Source organism: Prunus persica, chromosome G6, assembly GCF_000346465.2.
Source record: "Prunus persica cultivar Lovell chromosome G6, Prunus_persica_NCBIv2, whole genome shotgun sequence".
NCBI classification, from domain to species: Eukaryota; Viridiplantae; Streptophyta; class Magnoliopsida; order Rosales; family Rosaceae; genus Prunus; species Prunus persica.
Genome location: NC_034014.1, coordinates 21,834,522 through 21,850,226, shown reverse-complemented (window position 1 = coordinate 21,850,226; position 15,705 = coordinate 21,834,522). Strand labels below are relative to the sequence as shown.

Below are 15,705 nucleotides of genomic sequence, written 5' to 3'. Positions count from 1 at the left end.
TGCTCTAGCCCCCAACTCGCTTAATTTCAGAGTTCCCATGACTCCGAAGTCAGTGAGTTCCCAAAAAGCCTCGTGCTAGATGGATGCGGGTGTGCACATATAAGGCATATCACCCCCTCTCCGTTGATGGATGTGGGATGTTACACTTATATTGAACACTTGAAAAACTATTATATTCTAGTACTTGGATGTTGTTATTCTTTATGGTATAACTTGTCCATGTCTATTTTTGGTCATTAAAATAACATTCCAATTCCAATACATATATTTTCGGAATTTTTGGAATTCAGAAGTTTCATATGTTAGAATTTATTGGACTTGCAAAAATTATAAATTTTCAGATTGGAATTGGTCGGAATCGGATTTTCCAATCAAATGTGCATCCTTATTTTTGTTACTCCTCCCTCCCATCCTCCCCTCTCATCTTCCCTCTCAATCCTATCTCTACTCTCATTCTCATTTCCATTCTTCCTTTTTTGTCCTCTATACTCAAGCACAAAAAATAAGAAATAAAAACTAAAATTGAAATAGTTATCAAACGGGTCTTTAGAAATTCTGCCTTACACTATATGGAATTTGAGCCATTATTTTTGGGCTGTTGTTGTTTCTTATGAGTATTAGTATGTTATATTGTCAAATTATTTTGTTAGCGAATCTCTTGAATTCTTTAAATGTAGCCTAAGTAAGGCAGAATTTCTAAGTAGGTAGGTCATTTTTTAAAGCATAAATTTGTCCATTATGTTGAACCCATTCTCGTGAAGGCCTTGTTCGTTTCCTAAGTCAGTGTGATTAATAGGAACATATTCCTACTTCCCATATATTTTGGAAAATGTCTAATGGATCAAGTGGGAGAAACACAAGACAAGTGCGACACAGACATAGGGCTAAGGCTCAAATTGAAAGTAGGGCCCTTGAAGTATTAAGGAAAATGGGCTTCCAAACATACCCAAAAACTAATTTAAAATGTACACAAATGACATGTTTACGTATCAATAATGGGTATAGAAGGAAATAGAATAATTTATATTCCTGACTTCCTCTACATTTACTTGCAATCAGGAATGAAAAAAATAAGTGGGTCCCACCTCAAAATCCATAATCACATCTCCTCAAAACTAGGTATTAGATCAACTAGAGGGGGATAGTTGATATGATTATCATTCCTGTTTTCCCTTCGTAACTTCCAAAAATACCCTTGCCACTTTATCATAATTCCAAAACATCCAAAACCCTAAAATAATACACGCCAAGAACTTTATCATAATTTTACACCAAGAACTTTCAAAAATGATTTCCTTCCCATTCCTATTTGCCTACCCTATCTATCGACATTATCATTAAATTGGGCTCTTGTTGTTCATCTTGTTCAGCATATTGATTCCTGATGTTTACACCACCTTACTGGTTTGCTACAGGATTAGTTTGGTCTCCTTAGCTAATTTGAGAATTATATATGTGCAGTGGTGAAAATGTGCAGGGCATTTTAGTAATCAAATTAATTTAGATTCTGATTCATGAAAATTAGTAAACAATAACAATGAGAATCAACCCCATTCCTTTGTTAATTCTATATGTTTAGTAAACAACTTAATAGGAATGATTCTTCCAATATCGATTTAGAACTTCCCCTATTTCTAAATTCTTTAATTCCTTACTTTCTCCATTACTAATACTTAAACATGCCCCAAAAGGATAAATTAATACACCCAGCTCAAAATTCCAATTCTGCCCTCACTAACTTTATTACTTCTTCTATTTGACCAAAAAAAAAAAACAAAATAACTTTAATACATCTATAAAAAATTTCAGAAAAAAAATTGAATCCAAGTTTCTTTTATCTTAAACTCTGTTGTTGTTAAGGATCGCTTTCTAATGGTGGTCTATCTGTTCATGATCAAGATATCTTACTTGTTTTATTTTTGAGTTCCATCACGAATATATATGTCCATCTATTCATGATGAAGAGATCTTTTTAATTGTTTTCTTCTCTTGGGGTAACATTGTTCCAAGGTCCATCACAAAATTAATATATATATATACACAGACAGTTTTCATTGAGAGATTTCTTAAATACAGTCCCGATCTCTTGGATCACAGGAGTCCAAGAGATTGTGGTCACTCACCGTTGAATATTAATCCAATGGTTCAAAAAAGTTTTTTAAAAGGAATACATGAGTGAGTGAACCGTTGAATTTACATCCAATGGTGAGTGACCATAAATCTCTTGGACCCTTGTAATCCAAGAAATCAGGACTGTTCTTAAATAAACTTATATTTATATAATAAGTGTAGTGTTTTGAACAAAACAAATATATGGTGGTAACATCGGCAAACAACTCAGACAACGGAATTTAGCCACCCGCAGTGATTGAGCGGCAACTTTCCTCCCCTGGCCCTCAATTATCACCCGAATTCGAGCCACATGAGACGGGATCTTTCCAAAAACCCACCCCCATGTATATTACTCTCCTCTCCCTTCCCAGCGTTTGACCCAAAAAAGCATCAGCAAACAACTTAAAATTAGAGACAGATACTTTTTTGGCCTTTACATATGAAAATATACCATGACAAAATCATGTACCGACATAATAACACGACACGAAAGAATAATTAATTGTTTGGGTCCAGCATTATTGGTTTGGTAACGGATTGACACGATACTGTACGATTATTAACAAGTGGAGTCCATGTTCATTGGTAAAACCCATATTAACTTTTTTTTTTTTGGCGGAAGAAAACCCATATTAACATGATATTAACAAGTTAGCGAGCTTTTATTAATTTATAGTTTAAAAAAAAAAAAAATTGCCTGAATGCGGCCCATCACAAATTAGAGAGGAGTGGCTTCTTACACTCACAAATTATGCTAATAGCATTCGAATTTGAGACTTCTTGTTCACAATTCAAGACCCTTTTTACACTAGTTTAACCACTGCTTACTTGAAATTTATAAATTTTATACATAGCAAATACAGGACCATCATCATCATCATCATCAATTCATTTCTCAACTATTTTTTACAGTATTTCCCCCAAAACAGGACCATGCTGACTTTGAGAACTCAAAACACTTCTCTGAACTCAATGTCTCCTAACTGGAAATCCCTCTTCTTCCTCCTCCTTCTACAACTCTTCAAATTATGCTTCAGCAAATCCCAGCCATTCACATCATCATCATCAAATTCAGACCTTCAATTCCCATGCAAGCCACCCCACCACAGCTCCTATCCTTTTTGCAACACCTCCCTCCCAATCACAACCAGAGCTCAGTCCCTAATTTCCCTCCTTACCCTCCGAGAAAAAATCCAACAGCTCTCAAACAATGCCTCTGCAATTCCAAGACTTGGCATCCCACCCTATGAATGGTGGTCTGAGTCACTCCATGGCATAGCCACCAATGGCCCTGGTGTCTCCTTCAATGGCACCATCCCTTCAGCCACAAGCTTCCCACAAGTGATTGTCACTGCAGCTGCTTTCAATAGGACTCTCTGGTCCTTAATTGGGTCTGCCATAGCTGTTGAGGCTAGATCAATGTACAATTTGGGGCAAGCTGGGCTGACATTTTGGGCACCCAATATCAATATCTTCAGGGACCCAAGATGGGGCAGAGGTCAAGAGACCCCTGGGGAGGACCCCATGGTTGCTTCTGCTTATGCAATTGAGTTTGTGAACGGTTTCCAAGGTGGGAATTGGGGAATTACACATGATGGGTTTGGAGAGAGGAGAGTTTTGGAAGGTCATGATGGTGGGAGTGATGATGGTCTAATGCTCTCTGCTTGTTGCAAGCATTTCACTGCTTATGATTTGGAGTTGTGGGGGAATTTCAGTAGATATAGCTTCAATGCTGTGGTAAGACTTTCTTTAACTTTCTGGTTGTCATGGAATTTTAGCCAGTTTCAATTTCAGTCGGGTTTTACCATGTTTTAGCTTGTGCAAAATCAGTTTTGTCTATATCTGCAAAATTATTCTGGAGGTATCTCTTTCCATTACTGGTGGAAAAATTTAAAGAGATTTTGAAGTGGAGATCAAACAAAAAGAAGATCTCCAATTCTCATACCATGGAAACCAGCAGCAACATTGAAGCAAACATTTTGGATAAAAATTTGCAATAAAAGGACCTTCTGGAATTTGGAGTCTAATTAATTTTTATGTACTAGGTTTCAGAACAAGATTTGGAGGATACGTATCAGCCACCTTTTCGTAGTTGTATACAACAAGGTAAAGCTAGCTGCTTAATGTGTTCTTACAATGCAGTAAATGGGGTTCCTGCTTGTGCACAGAAGGATCTCTTGGACAAAGCTCGGAATGAGTGGGGCTTCAAAGGGTAAGAAGTTTCTTCTTGCTCTATATTTGAATAGAAGTTGGAAATAATAGATATTTCAAACAGTATATATATTAACACATCATCCCTTGTGGGTTAACAACAGATATATCACCTCAGACTGCGATGCTGTGGCCACTGTCTATGAGTATCAGAATTACACAACAAGCTCTGAAGATGCAGTTGCTGATGTTCTTAAAGCAGGTCTTATGATTGTTTCTTCCATTATACTTGTCTGTTGTTTTCTTTTTGCAATGACCATTGACAACAAATATGTGGATTATTTTTCTTAAAAAGTTATAATTGAATCAGTTATTTGTAGGGATGGATATTAATTGTGGTACATTCTTGCTTCGACATACTCTATCGACGATCAAAAAAGGGAAGGTGCAAGAGGAAGACATAGACAAGGCTCTTCTCAATCTTTTCTCAGTTCAACTCCGCCTTGGGCTGTTTGATGGGGATCCCAGAAATGGGCAATTTGGTAGTTTGGGACCTAAGGACGTCTGTACATCAGAGCACAAGGCTTTGGCACTTGAGGCCACAAGGCAGGGAATTGTGCTTCTTAAAAATGATAAGAAGTTTTTGCCTTTAGAAAAGGGTGTTGATTTTTCCTTGGCTGTTATTGGTCCATTGGCAAACAATGCAAGTTTGCTGGGTGGGGGTTACACAGGTATGATTTGCTACATGAATTACTAGTGTGCAGTATCACATAAAGCTTCTCGGATTATTAATAGATCTTCAGTTATTGAAGATTCCTCAGGCTTTGATACCTGGTAGAGTCATCATAGGTAGAAATAATATGTACTTGTGGACTATTGTTGGCAATTTGATCATGAAAATTGGGTATCTATGAGCCAACAACATTCTTTACTCAATCTTGAATGTCATCCACTTTGAAAAGAATAACATTTCTATTCTGGCTTCCAAATCTTTTTTCCTTTTTTCAAGTTTTCCTGACGTTTCACATTAAACTAAAGGGTTTGCTTTGGTTGTGGTTCTTTGGTTGTATAGGGATTCCCTGCAGCTCAAAGGGTCTCTTTGAGGGTCTTCAAGAGTACACAAAAAGAGCATTGTATGCAGCTGGTTGCCTTGATGTACCATGTAAGTCTCGTGCTGGGTTCCGAGAAGCAATTCATACTGTCAAGATGGCTGATTTTGTTGTTATAGTTGTTGGTCTTGATTTGACGCAAGAAAGAGAAGATCATGACCGAGTTAGTCTTCTCTTACCTGGTAAACAAATGGCCCTTGTATCTTCTGTGGCAGCTGCAAGTAAAGAACCAGTGATTCTGGTACTTACTGGTGGTGGACCACTTGATGTAACATTTGCCAAAGAAGACCCGCGAATCGCAAGCATTCTTTGGATTGGGTACCCTGGGGAATCTGGCGGGAGAGCACTAGCAGAAGTCCTCTTTGGAGATTTCAATCCGGGTAGGTTATTGGAAAACATGAGTTTCCTATTATGGAGTTCATGTTTTGCATGAAATGAAATCACCTCTATTTATTGTACTACTCTAGGATGGAGTCACTTCCTGAAATATAATTATAAAGATGAAATTTAAACATGACATGGAAAGAGGGACTCATCACAAATGCTGTGAGTTCTGTTTTGTGCAAATGCTCATCAGATTATTTTATTTCTGCTAGGCATCCAAACACATACACTTCAATTTTCAAAGGCAAAATTTAACATGATTGCTTGATATGATTATAAATAGGTGGAAGGCTACCTATGACTTGGTATCCTGAGTCATTCACCAATATACCGATGAATGATATGAACATGAGGGCCGATCCTTCTCAAGGTTATCCGGGAAGAACCTACCGATTTTACACAGGGAGCAGGCTGTATGGATTTGGAGATGGCTTAAGCTACAGTAAGTTCACTTACAACATCGTATCAGCGCCAAAAAAGTTAAGGTTATCAAGACCTCTCAAGGTTGATTCCAGCAGAAACGTACTACACCAAGCAGGAGATACACTTGATTATTTACACATTGATGAGGTGATATCTTGTGATTCCTTGAGATTTTTTGTTGAAATCACTGTGACGAATATAGGAGACATGGATGGAGGCCATACTGTGATGTTGTTCTCCAGAATGACAAAAGTTGTCAAGGGTGCTCCAAAACAACAGCTGATTGGATTTAACCGTGTGCATACTGGTTCGTACAAATCTACTGCAACAAGCATTCTAGTTGATCCTTGCACACATTTTAGCTTTGCAAATGATTATGGGGAATGGATATTGCCACTGGGTGATCATAGGTTAATGGTAGGAGATATAGAACACACTGTCTCAATTGAAATTAATTGATGCTATTTATGTCAAACAGGTGACGCGATTGTTGAAGCACATGTATCATTCATTTTGTTTTACAGAAATTAAAGTTTTCTGAACGTATTGATCTCTGATACTGCTAAATATCCATAAAATACAGTCAGTAGCTAAATGTATATTTTGAATTTAGAAAAAAATTTATGCTAATGTGAATTTTCTAGATAAGATTCAGATATGAAATTGAACTTTTCTCCATGGCTGTGTGACAGATGCTTTGTCACTGGGCTATAAGCATGTCATTTTATATATATTATTATTTAATAATTCAAAAGCCATTAATAAGAATTGAGATGGAAATTCTTAAATGAAAATGAAGACCCCTCAACTAATGGAGTTGGTAGAATGATGCAATTTGGAGGACATAAGGTCATAAAATAAAAGGTTGCCTCACAAGAAGCCTGTGGATTAGTTAGTTAGTTTAGTAAGTGTTGCTTTGGGATGAAGGCTGCAGCAATTACCCCAGTTAATAAATTAATAATCATTTCGAAAAATATGTCTTTGCTCACCTATTAGAAAAGAAATGCTTACACATTACTCAACTTGGCTATTCAATTTCAAAGTGTGAATTGCCAGAGCATAAACTTAACCTAGTAACCCACAAACTTAACAAAGTGATTTTTCCAAAATCAGATAAATTTTTGTAAGTGGTGACGATAACACCACGTCACATGCCAATAATATAATATAACATGCGATTAACGACATGCAGGTTCTTTATGTTTTTTTCTTACATTATTGGTCCTTTATGTTACACCTCACACATTAATTTGGTTCATACCGTGAGATTCTATTAAAATTTCTGTTAAATTTCTGACTTGGTATGTATGTGATGCCCACATATCCAATGGAATAATGCCACATGGATCTAAATAAAGAATATATATTTAAAATCTAAAAACATTTGAAAACTTAAAAAAAGAAAGAAAAAAAACTGCTACTCCCCCTCCTTCCCCTTCCGTCTCCCCAACTTTCCCCCTCTGATATATTAAACAAGTAATCTTTCTAGTGGCAGTGGCAGCGGTAGCGGCAGTGCTAAGAAAGGGGGGGTGGGCGATTTTGTGGGGTTGAGATATATATATATATATATATATATATATATATATGAGTTTTCCTTGTACAATAAGGAATCCTACAATCTAGGAATTCCATCTAAGGGAAGGATTGGATATATGAATCAATTACAAATTTCTTTCCTATCTAAAATACATTTACTTTCTAACACTCCCCCTCAAGTTGGAGAGTGAATGTCAAGAACGCCCAACTTGCGTAACATAGCTGAAAACTTCTCCTTGCCCAAAGGTTTCGTAAATGTATCAGCTAGTTGTTGCGAAGAATTCACATGCCATGTAGAAACAGTACCATCAAGTATTTTGTCACGAATAAAATGACAATCCATCTCAATATGTTGTGTTCTCTCATGGAAGATGGGTTTGCAAGTATATGTAATGCCGCCTGATTATCACAATACATACGAAATGCTCCCGAAGATAGCAAGTGCAAATCTTGCAACAGAAAACGTAACCAAGTAACCTCACAATAGGTGCTAGCCATGGCCCTATATTTGGCTTCTGCAGAGGACAATGAAACCGTCATTTGTCTCTTTGTTCGCCAGGAAATCAATGAATTACCTAAGAATACACAATATCCAGTAGTTGAACGGCGGGTTATGACACAACTAGCCCAATCCGAATCACAATAAGCAATTAAATCTAGCTTGTTATCATACTGAAAAAGCAAACGTTGACCCGGAGTAGACTTGAGATATCGAACAACCTGAAGAGTGGCATCCATGTGAGGTAATCGTGGCTGGTGCATGAAACGGCTGAGGACATGTACTGAATATGTGATGTCTAGTCGGGTAATAGTTAGATAAAGCAGTCGTCCTACCAATCATTTGTATTTTTTAGGATCTTTGAGTAGTTCACTTTTGTCAGAAAGCTTGGCTTCCTCCATTGGAAAGTCAATTGGTCGAGCACCTAAGAACCCATAATCTTTGAGTATCTCAAGTGCATATTTTCTTTGTGAAACATAAATGCCTTTCTTGGATCGGGAGACTTCAATACCCAAAAAATATTTCAAATCGTCTAAGTCTTTGATACGGAAATGGGTGTGTAGAAAACTTTTGAGAGAATTAATGGCATCAATATCATTTCCTTGAATCAGAATATCATCAACATACATTAATAATGCTGTAAAAGACTTGCTATCTTTGCGGGTGAAGAAAGAATAATCAGCTTTTGATTGGATAAAACCAGCAGCAAGGATGGCTTCAGTAAACTTGGCAAACCACTGTCGAGAAGCCTGTTTGAGTCTATAAAGAGATTTGTGGAGGCAACACACGAGATTCTCCCCCTGTCACCGAAGACCAGGAGGAGGAGACATAGATTTCCTCATGTAAATCACCATGGAGAAAGGCATTATGAACATCAAGTTGATGGATAACCCAGTGCTGACCGGCGGCGACAGCCAAAAGACAACGAATTGTGATCATCTTAGCAGTGGGAGAAAAAGTTTCATGATAATATAGGCCCTTTGTTTGAGTAAAACATTTGACAACAAGGCGAGCTTTGTAGCGCTCGACAGAACCATCAGCATGGTGTTTGATCTTGTACACTCACTTGCAGTGAATGAGAAATTTGCCAGGTGGCAAATGAGTAAGGTCCAAGTGTGATTGTTAGCAAAAGCAGCAAGTTCGGAGTCCATAGCCTCATGCCAGCGAGGATCGTTGTTGGCCTCTGCAAAAGAGGAAGGTTCTATACTTCGACTGATGGAGTGAACAAAAGAAAGATGTTTGTGCTAGTACCGATGGTAAGAAATAAAATTACAGAGGGGAAAACGAGTACTTGGTGGTGGACTGGTTGGCGAAGACGAGAAATGATGTGGGGGCAGAATCATATGCGAGCAAACGAAGTCCTTGAGGTATGTGGAGGGTTGCTTAGGACATGAGGAGATACGGATGGGCCGAGCTATGTCAGGTGTGGGCTGGGTAGGGGGTACATCAGCAGGAAGTGGTGCCTGGATGCTGCTGGAAGGAGTTGGGTCTTTGGGAAGAGGGAGATCAAGAGCTGGTTGATTGAGGAGGTCTAAGCCCGGGGCAGGGCTGGTGGCGGATGGAGAAGAAAAAGAAGGGCAGTAGTTCAAAGGGAATGGGTCTGGCCAGTGAAAGGCAACAAGGAGAGGGAGGGTCCGGTGGTATGTGGTGGTGTGGGTGTGTCGGGGTTGGAGAAAGGGAATTTGTCTTCCAGGAAGAGAACGTCGGATAGTGAAAATTTTATGGGTTTCAAAGTCATAGAGTTTGTAAGCTTTCTGGCCAATAGGATAGCCAATAAAAACGAATTTGTGAGCTCAAGGAACGAATTTGGAGCTTGGATGAACAGAGGTGGCATAGGCAAGGCAACCGAAAATGGTGGTAAGAGGGTGCTTTCTGGTAGAGAATGTCAAAAGGGGTTTTGTTGTTAAGGAGAGATGTAGGGAAGCGATTGATGAGGTAAGCGGCAGTAAGAACACATTCCCCCCAAAATTTTATTGGCAAATTAGATTGAAAACGAAGGGCTCGTGCAGTTTCAAGGAGATGGCGGTGTTTGCGTTAGACAACTCCATTTTGTTGGGGGTGTGTAAACGCAAAAGTGTTGATAAATTATCCCATGGTCAGAAAAGAAATTGCGCATGGAGAAAAATTCTCCCCCATTGTCAACACGGATTTGTTGGACTTTGAGGTCAACATAGGCAAAAAAGGTTTTGAGGAGGTCTTGTGTTTCATGTTTATGTTTCATAAGAAAAACCCAAGTAAAACGAGAAAAATCATCAACCATGGATAAAAAATAATAAGCCCCAGTAAAAGTGGGATGTTTATTAGGACCCCAAATGTCACAATGTAAAAAAGAAAAAGGTCTAGAAGTTGAAATAGAACTAAGTCCAAAAGGTTGGCGAGTTTGTTTCGCCAATAGACAAATATCACCAACATGATGCGAATCAAGGGAGCAATTTAAAGAGGTACTAGCTAAGAATTGCAAACGGGCTGGGGAAAGGTGTCCTAGCCGGCGTTGCCAAAGGTCAGTGGAGGTGGTGATAAGGTGATAGGAAGATGGAGGTGGTGGAGGCAAGCGCCACTAGGTAGTAAAGATCTCCTCGTCGCTTACCCACACCAATCATCGTCTTCGAAACCAAGTCCTGCAAAATAACCCAAGAAGGAAAAAAAATTACGGAACAACGTAACCCATCTGTAATTTTACCAATGGATAAAAGATTAATGTTGAAACTAGGCATACATAAAACATCCACTACTACAAAAAGTGAAAAAGACGACCAGAAAACAACGACGGTCTAAGTGAAAACCGTCGTGGTTTATAAAAAGACGACGGTTCTAAAAACACCGTCGTGTAATACAACCTTAGACAACTAAAAAATGGAGTTTCAAATGGCTGTTCAAAAACAACGACGTACATAATTAAACAACCGACGTCTATTTGAAACAGATTTCCTCAGTGTAAAATCAATGCCAACAAAGAACGGCAGAAGTTATGAATCGACCGACGTAGAAAGTAAAGACGACGATTTCAATAAAAACTGCCGTTTTTACTCATAAAATAACACGACGAGGTTTTCGTATAAGACGCCGTATAATTACAAACAAATCCACGGCTTTAAAATACAAAATATCGCCGTATTAAATTAATTTACAACGACGGAAAATATAAATATATCGACGTCATTCTCGTATAGTTCTACTACGTTATCTTTAAATCGTACAATAAAATTTATCGTCGTATTTATTCATTTTATACGTCGTACCTTTAATTTTAACGGTCGTCTTAATAAGAATTTTTGTTAACAATTTTTTTCTTTGATTTTCTTATCCTACGTCGGTAGATCTACTTAATGACAAGAATTGAAATAACCACGACGGTTTATATAGAACACCGCCGACATAATCAGTTTTGTCTGAGATCCCAAGGGTTACGAAATCTTACCAGATGGAACTCTGTTCCACATCATAATCTTAACAGATGACACAGATTTGCAAATATTGCGTCGTGTTAGTTTACAAATTCTAGAACATTAATTTCCCTCATTTTAAATTTCCTCGGGAAAGAAAAATCTATTTATCACGCTTTGGAATTGAAAACTAAAACTGAAAGAATACGGGAAAAAAAACTCCATTTATAATTTAAAATTAAAATCCACGTCGGTTGTAGTACACTTAACGACGTTTAACAAAATAATCTACGTCGGTAATTATAAATCTACCGCCATCGTAACTTAATATAGACGACGAGAAAAGACGACGGTAGAACAGAAAACCGCCGTTGTTTCAGTTTCTTTAACATATCTTTCTGCAGGACTTGTGTAGTTCAAAGCATTGACAATGTCTTCATCATATCTCCCAGAAACTACTGATTCAATTGCTCATGCTTTAGAGGCCATCTGAAGCCATTTCTATTCTTTATCGCATTCTTGAAACCCATCTTCTTCTTCTGAAGCTCTACGGATAAAGGAAGAGGCTATCACAATAAATCCGACGGATCTTCTTAGGCAAGAAAATCAAGCAGAGGATCAGGCACATCTGATCTTCAGATTTCCCTGAGAAGCGAACTTTCCTTCGACAGCGAGTGAAGGCCAGGCTTGCATCTCTTTTGATGGAAAGCAAGGAGTATTCAGAAGCACTAAGTGTCCTATCAGGCTTGATCAAGGAAGTGAGAAGGCTAGTTGACAAGCTTCTTCTTGTGGACATATATTTGATGCGAGTAAGCTCAATTTCTCTTTGAGAAAACATCCAAATTATTATCTTTGAGACATGAGAGACTGAGAGAGGAAGAACTTGGAACCTTAAATGTAAACCGAAAATGAATGAAAGCGACAAATTTATAGAATAAATTTTTAAAACCAACGGCGGTCCTTACAAACAAACCGCCGTTTAAATTGTAAAATCAACGTCGGTATGATCGACGTATATTACAGAAATCCACGTCGGTAAATTAATAAAAACGACGTGTTAAATAATATACCATGACGCGAGTTATTACTTATGTACTTTAATTTTTGAGTTTACTACGACGGTACCTACAAACTACTGTCGTATTTATTTACCACGTCCGAAGTTAAATGTACCGTCGTATTTTGTAATTTATACGTCGTAGTTATATGTAACCGCCATATTATTTTTTTGAAATGGTTTTATATGTAAGCAACTTTTCGTCTACTTGACTTACACATTTGTTGTTTTTATATTCTTATTTTATTTAAATCTGTCATCCAAAAAAGAAACTTTACATATTGCAGAATATTAATTTCCTTCGTTTTAAATTTCCTCCGGAAAAAAAACTCTATTTATAACGCACTGTAATTGAAAAATAAACTGAAAGGTCACGGGAAAAAAAATTCTATTCATAATTTAAAAATTAAAATCCACGTCGGTTATATTAAACCTAACGACGTTAAATGAAATGATTCCACGTCGAATGAAAAATATTGCGTCGTTTTAGTTAAAAACGACGTAGTTAAATGTAACCGCCGTATTATTTTTTTGAAATGGTTTTATATGTAAGCAACTTTTCGACTTACACATGCACTGTTTCCAAACCCGATTAAAAATTTCAATCTCCCAGAGAAACCTTTTCGTCTTTTTTCCTTGTCAGAGCATTGTCAGAGTTTCTCATCGTCTTCCTCTCGTCTTCTTCGTCGTCTCTGAACTTAAACATCGATCATCTTCCTCTTGCTTTCATTGCACGCAAAAGGTAAGCTTTCATTTTCACTATTTTGGTTACTGTTTTGCATGCTCATACGTTTTTTGTTTGAAAAATCTTTTTACCTTTTTTCTGGCCAAAATCATTTTACTTCTTTCCAAGTTTGATAAAATATACAGACAAAGAGAGAAAGTTTCCAACTTTGAAGACAACTACATCAACTAAATAAGACGACGGTAGACCACGACGGTTCGTCAGTTGTTCTAGCGTCGTCTGAAAATTGACAAAGTTGTTTTTAAAATAATAGTCTTTTTTTATATGCTTGTTTAATTGCAGGTTTGATTTCGCTGAACAATGGTTTTTGTTTTTCCCTTATTTGATAAAATATAAAGAAAAAGAAACTAGGGTTGGTATCTAATATAGACGATAAAATATAAATAATAGTTTACCACGACGGTGTATTACTATTGACGTCGTGTGAACATATATACCACGACGTTATATAAATAATGGTTTTAAACATTTATTACGTCTGAGATTATTTCATTGCGTCGTCTAAAATCATATCATACGTCGTATTTTTTTAATACCGTCGTTTGTGTTCTTAATGTTTTCCTGAAATATTTTCACTTGCAGTTTTGTCTGTTAAAATGGTTTCTCAACAACAAACTAAGGATTCTGGCTCCAAGAAGCTTGGAATGGTAGCTCCTCAAGATAAGTCTTCGAAGGAGATGAAGTCTTCGAAGAAGATGAAGTTTGCTTCATCATCTGCTGAGACAGAACAAACCAGCCAGACAACAATCTCAGATGATTCAAAGACTGGTCGAGGTATGAGCACAATGCCTCGTGTTGTGAAGAGAAAGCTTCAGAAACTGAGGCCAATTGTTGAGTACAATAAAAGGGGGAAAGGTGTTGGCCAAGCACATATTGAGATGCAGTCGTATATTGGTGTGTTGGCACGCTCCAGGATCCCACTTGTGGACAAGAAATGGTCCCAAATCCCCAAGGATATAAAGGAGCAGATTTGGGAAGCAGTTGACATGGCTTTTGTCGTAGGCCAAGGGGGCAAGACCTCTGTTTTAGCTTCTGCTTCCAAGAAATGGAAGGATTTCAAGTCTACACTAACGAGGCATTATATCCTTCCATACACCAATGACAGGGAGAAATTAAGCCAACCCCCTGAAACATATAAATTCATAGAGAAAGCACAATGGGATGCCTTTGTAGCTTCAAGGCTATCCAAAGATTTTGAGTCTGTGCATTCTCAACATGCACAGATTAGGGAGAAACTCGAGTACAATCATCGATTGTCTCGAAAAGGATATGCTGGATTGGAGGATCAATTGGAGGAAACCATGCCTGGGGTAGAAATTGATCGATCTACCTTATGGAAGAGAGCTAGACAGGACAAACATGGTAACATCCCTGATCCAAAGGTGGCAGAGAAAGCAAAATTAATTGTAAGCCTACTATCACTCTGTTTTAAATTTTTATTAAACTGTGAATTATTCTTATTACGTCGTATGTTATATTTTTCGTCGTGTGAATGATATTACCACGTCGAAAAGTTTTTAAAAACGTCGTTAAAGGTCTAAATAGGAATCACTACTATGTTTTCTGTAATTACAGCATAAGACGTCGGTGGTTCATTTTCGCGTCGTGTGAATGATATTACCACATCGAAAATTTTTTAAAAACGTCGTTAACGGTCTAAATAGGAATCACTACTCTGTTATCTTTAATTATAGCATAAGACGTCGGTTGTTTATTCATTTCGTCGTTTTAAATAAATAACCACGTCGGTATAACTACCGTCGTGATAAGTTATAATAACGTCGGTTTATACGTTATTGCGTCGTGTGAAATTATATAATACGTCGTTTGTACATAAATAACCGTCGTGTGTTTTTTTGTTTATCTTTTTTTAGGATGAATTGCAGAAACAAGTCTCGGAAGGCAAAGTCAGAGTAGATGGCAGCAATGATGTGCTGACCATGGCTTTGGGCCCCGAGCATCCAGGCAGACTGAGGGGAGTTGGTGCTGGTGTTTCCCCAAGGCAATATTTCAATTTGCCCAAACCACAGAGGGTGAGCTTTGACGACCGTTTGAAGGACAGTTTAAGAGTTCTCCTTCAAGAAGAGACTAAAAAGATGGAGGCTAAGGCAAGGGAAAAGGCCTTAAGGATGGAGGCTAGGACAAAACAATTGGTAGAGGCTGAGAGGGAGCATTTCCTGAGTCAGCTTTCCCAATTAATTCCCAATTTTGATCCAAGCATGCTTAAACCAAGAATTAGCCAAAGCCCCAAAATCCAATGTCTGACAAAGCTAGCTGCTCTGGAGTGATGTGAGATCCCTACATTT

At 37.7% G+C, this 15,705-nt stretch overlaps 2 protein-coding genes across 2 annotated transcripts in view; one reads left to right on the top strand and one right to left on the bottom strand.

The window, feature by feature from the left end:
* Positions 2,804–6,738, top strand: LOC18775510 (probable beta-D-xylosidase 6). The gene is made up of 6 exons (XM_007206368.2): positions 2,804–3,849; positions 4,158–4,324; positions 4,428–4,525; positions 4,644–4,994; positions 5,336–5,752; positions 6,040–6,738. Exons 1-6 carry the CDS (start codon positions 3,046–3,048, stop codon positions 6,636–6,638), a joined length of 2,436 nt encoding a protein of 811 aa, XP_007206430.2. The 5' UTR covers positions 2,804–3,045; the 3' UTR covers positions 6,639–6,738.
* LOC109949922 overlaps positions 9,467–15,705 on the bottom strand; it is a 15,868-nt gene continuing 9,629 nt past the window's right edge. The window contains exon 2 of the mRNA XM_020566872.1: positions 9,467–10,832. Coding sequence (XP_020422461.1) covers positions 10,798–10,832 — 35 coding nt within the window. The 3' untranslated portion in view covers positions 9,467–10,797. The remainder of the gene's footprint in view (positions 10,833–15,705) is intronic.

Excerpts from the sequence above, each read along its gene's own strand:
- LOC18775510 (XM_007206368.2), top strand. The coding sequence starts at position 3,046 with ATGCTGACTTTGAGAACTCAAAACACTTCTCTGAACTCAATGTCTCCT. Across the intron at positions 3,850-4,157 it reads GATATAGCTTCAATGCTGTG|GTTTCAGAACAAGATTTGGA; the intron begins GTAAGACTTTCT and ends TTTATGTACTAG. Across the intron at positions 4,325-4,427 it reads AATGAGTGGGGCTTCAAAGG|ATATATCACCTCAGACTGCG; the intron begins GTAAGAAGTTTC and ends GGTTAACAACAG.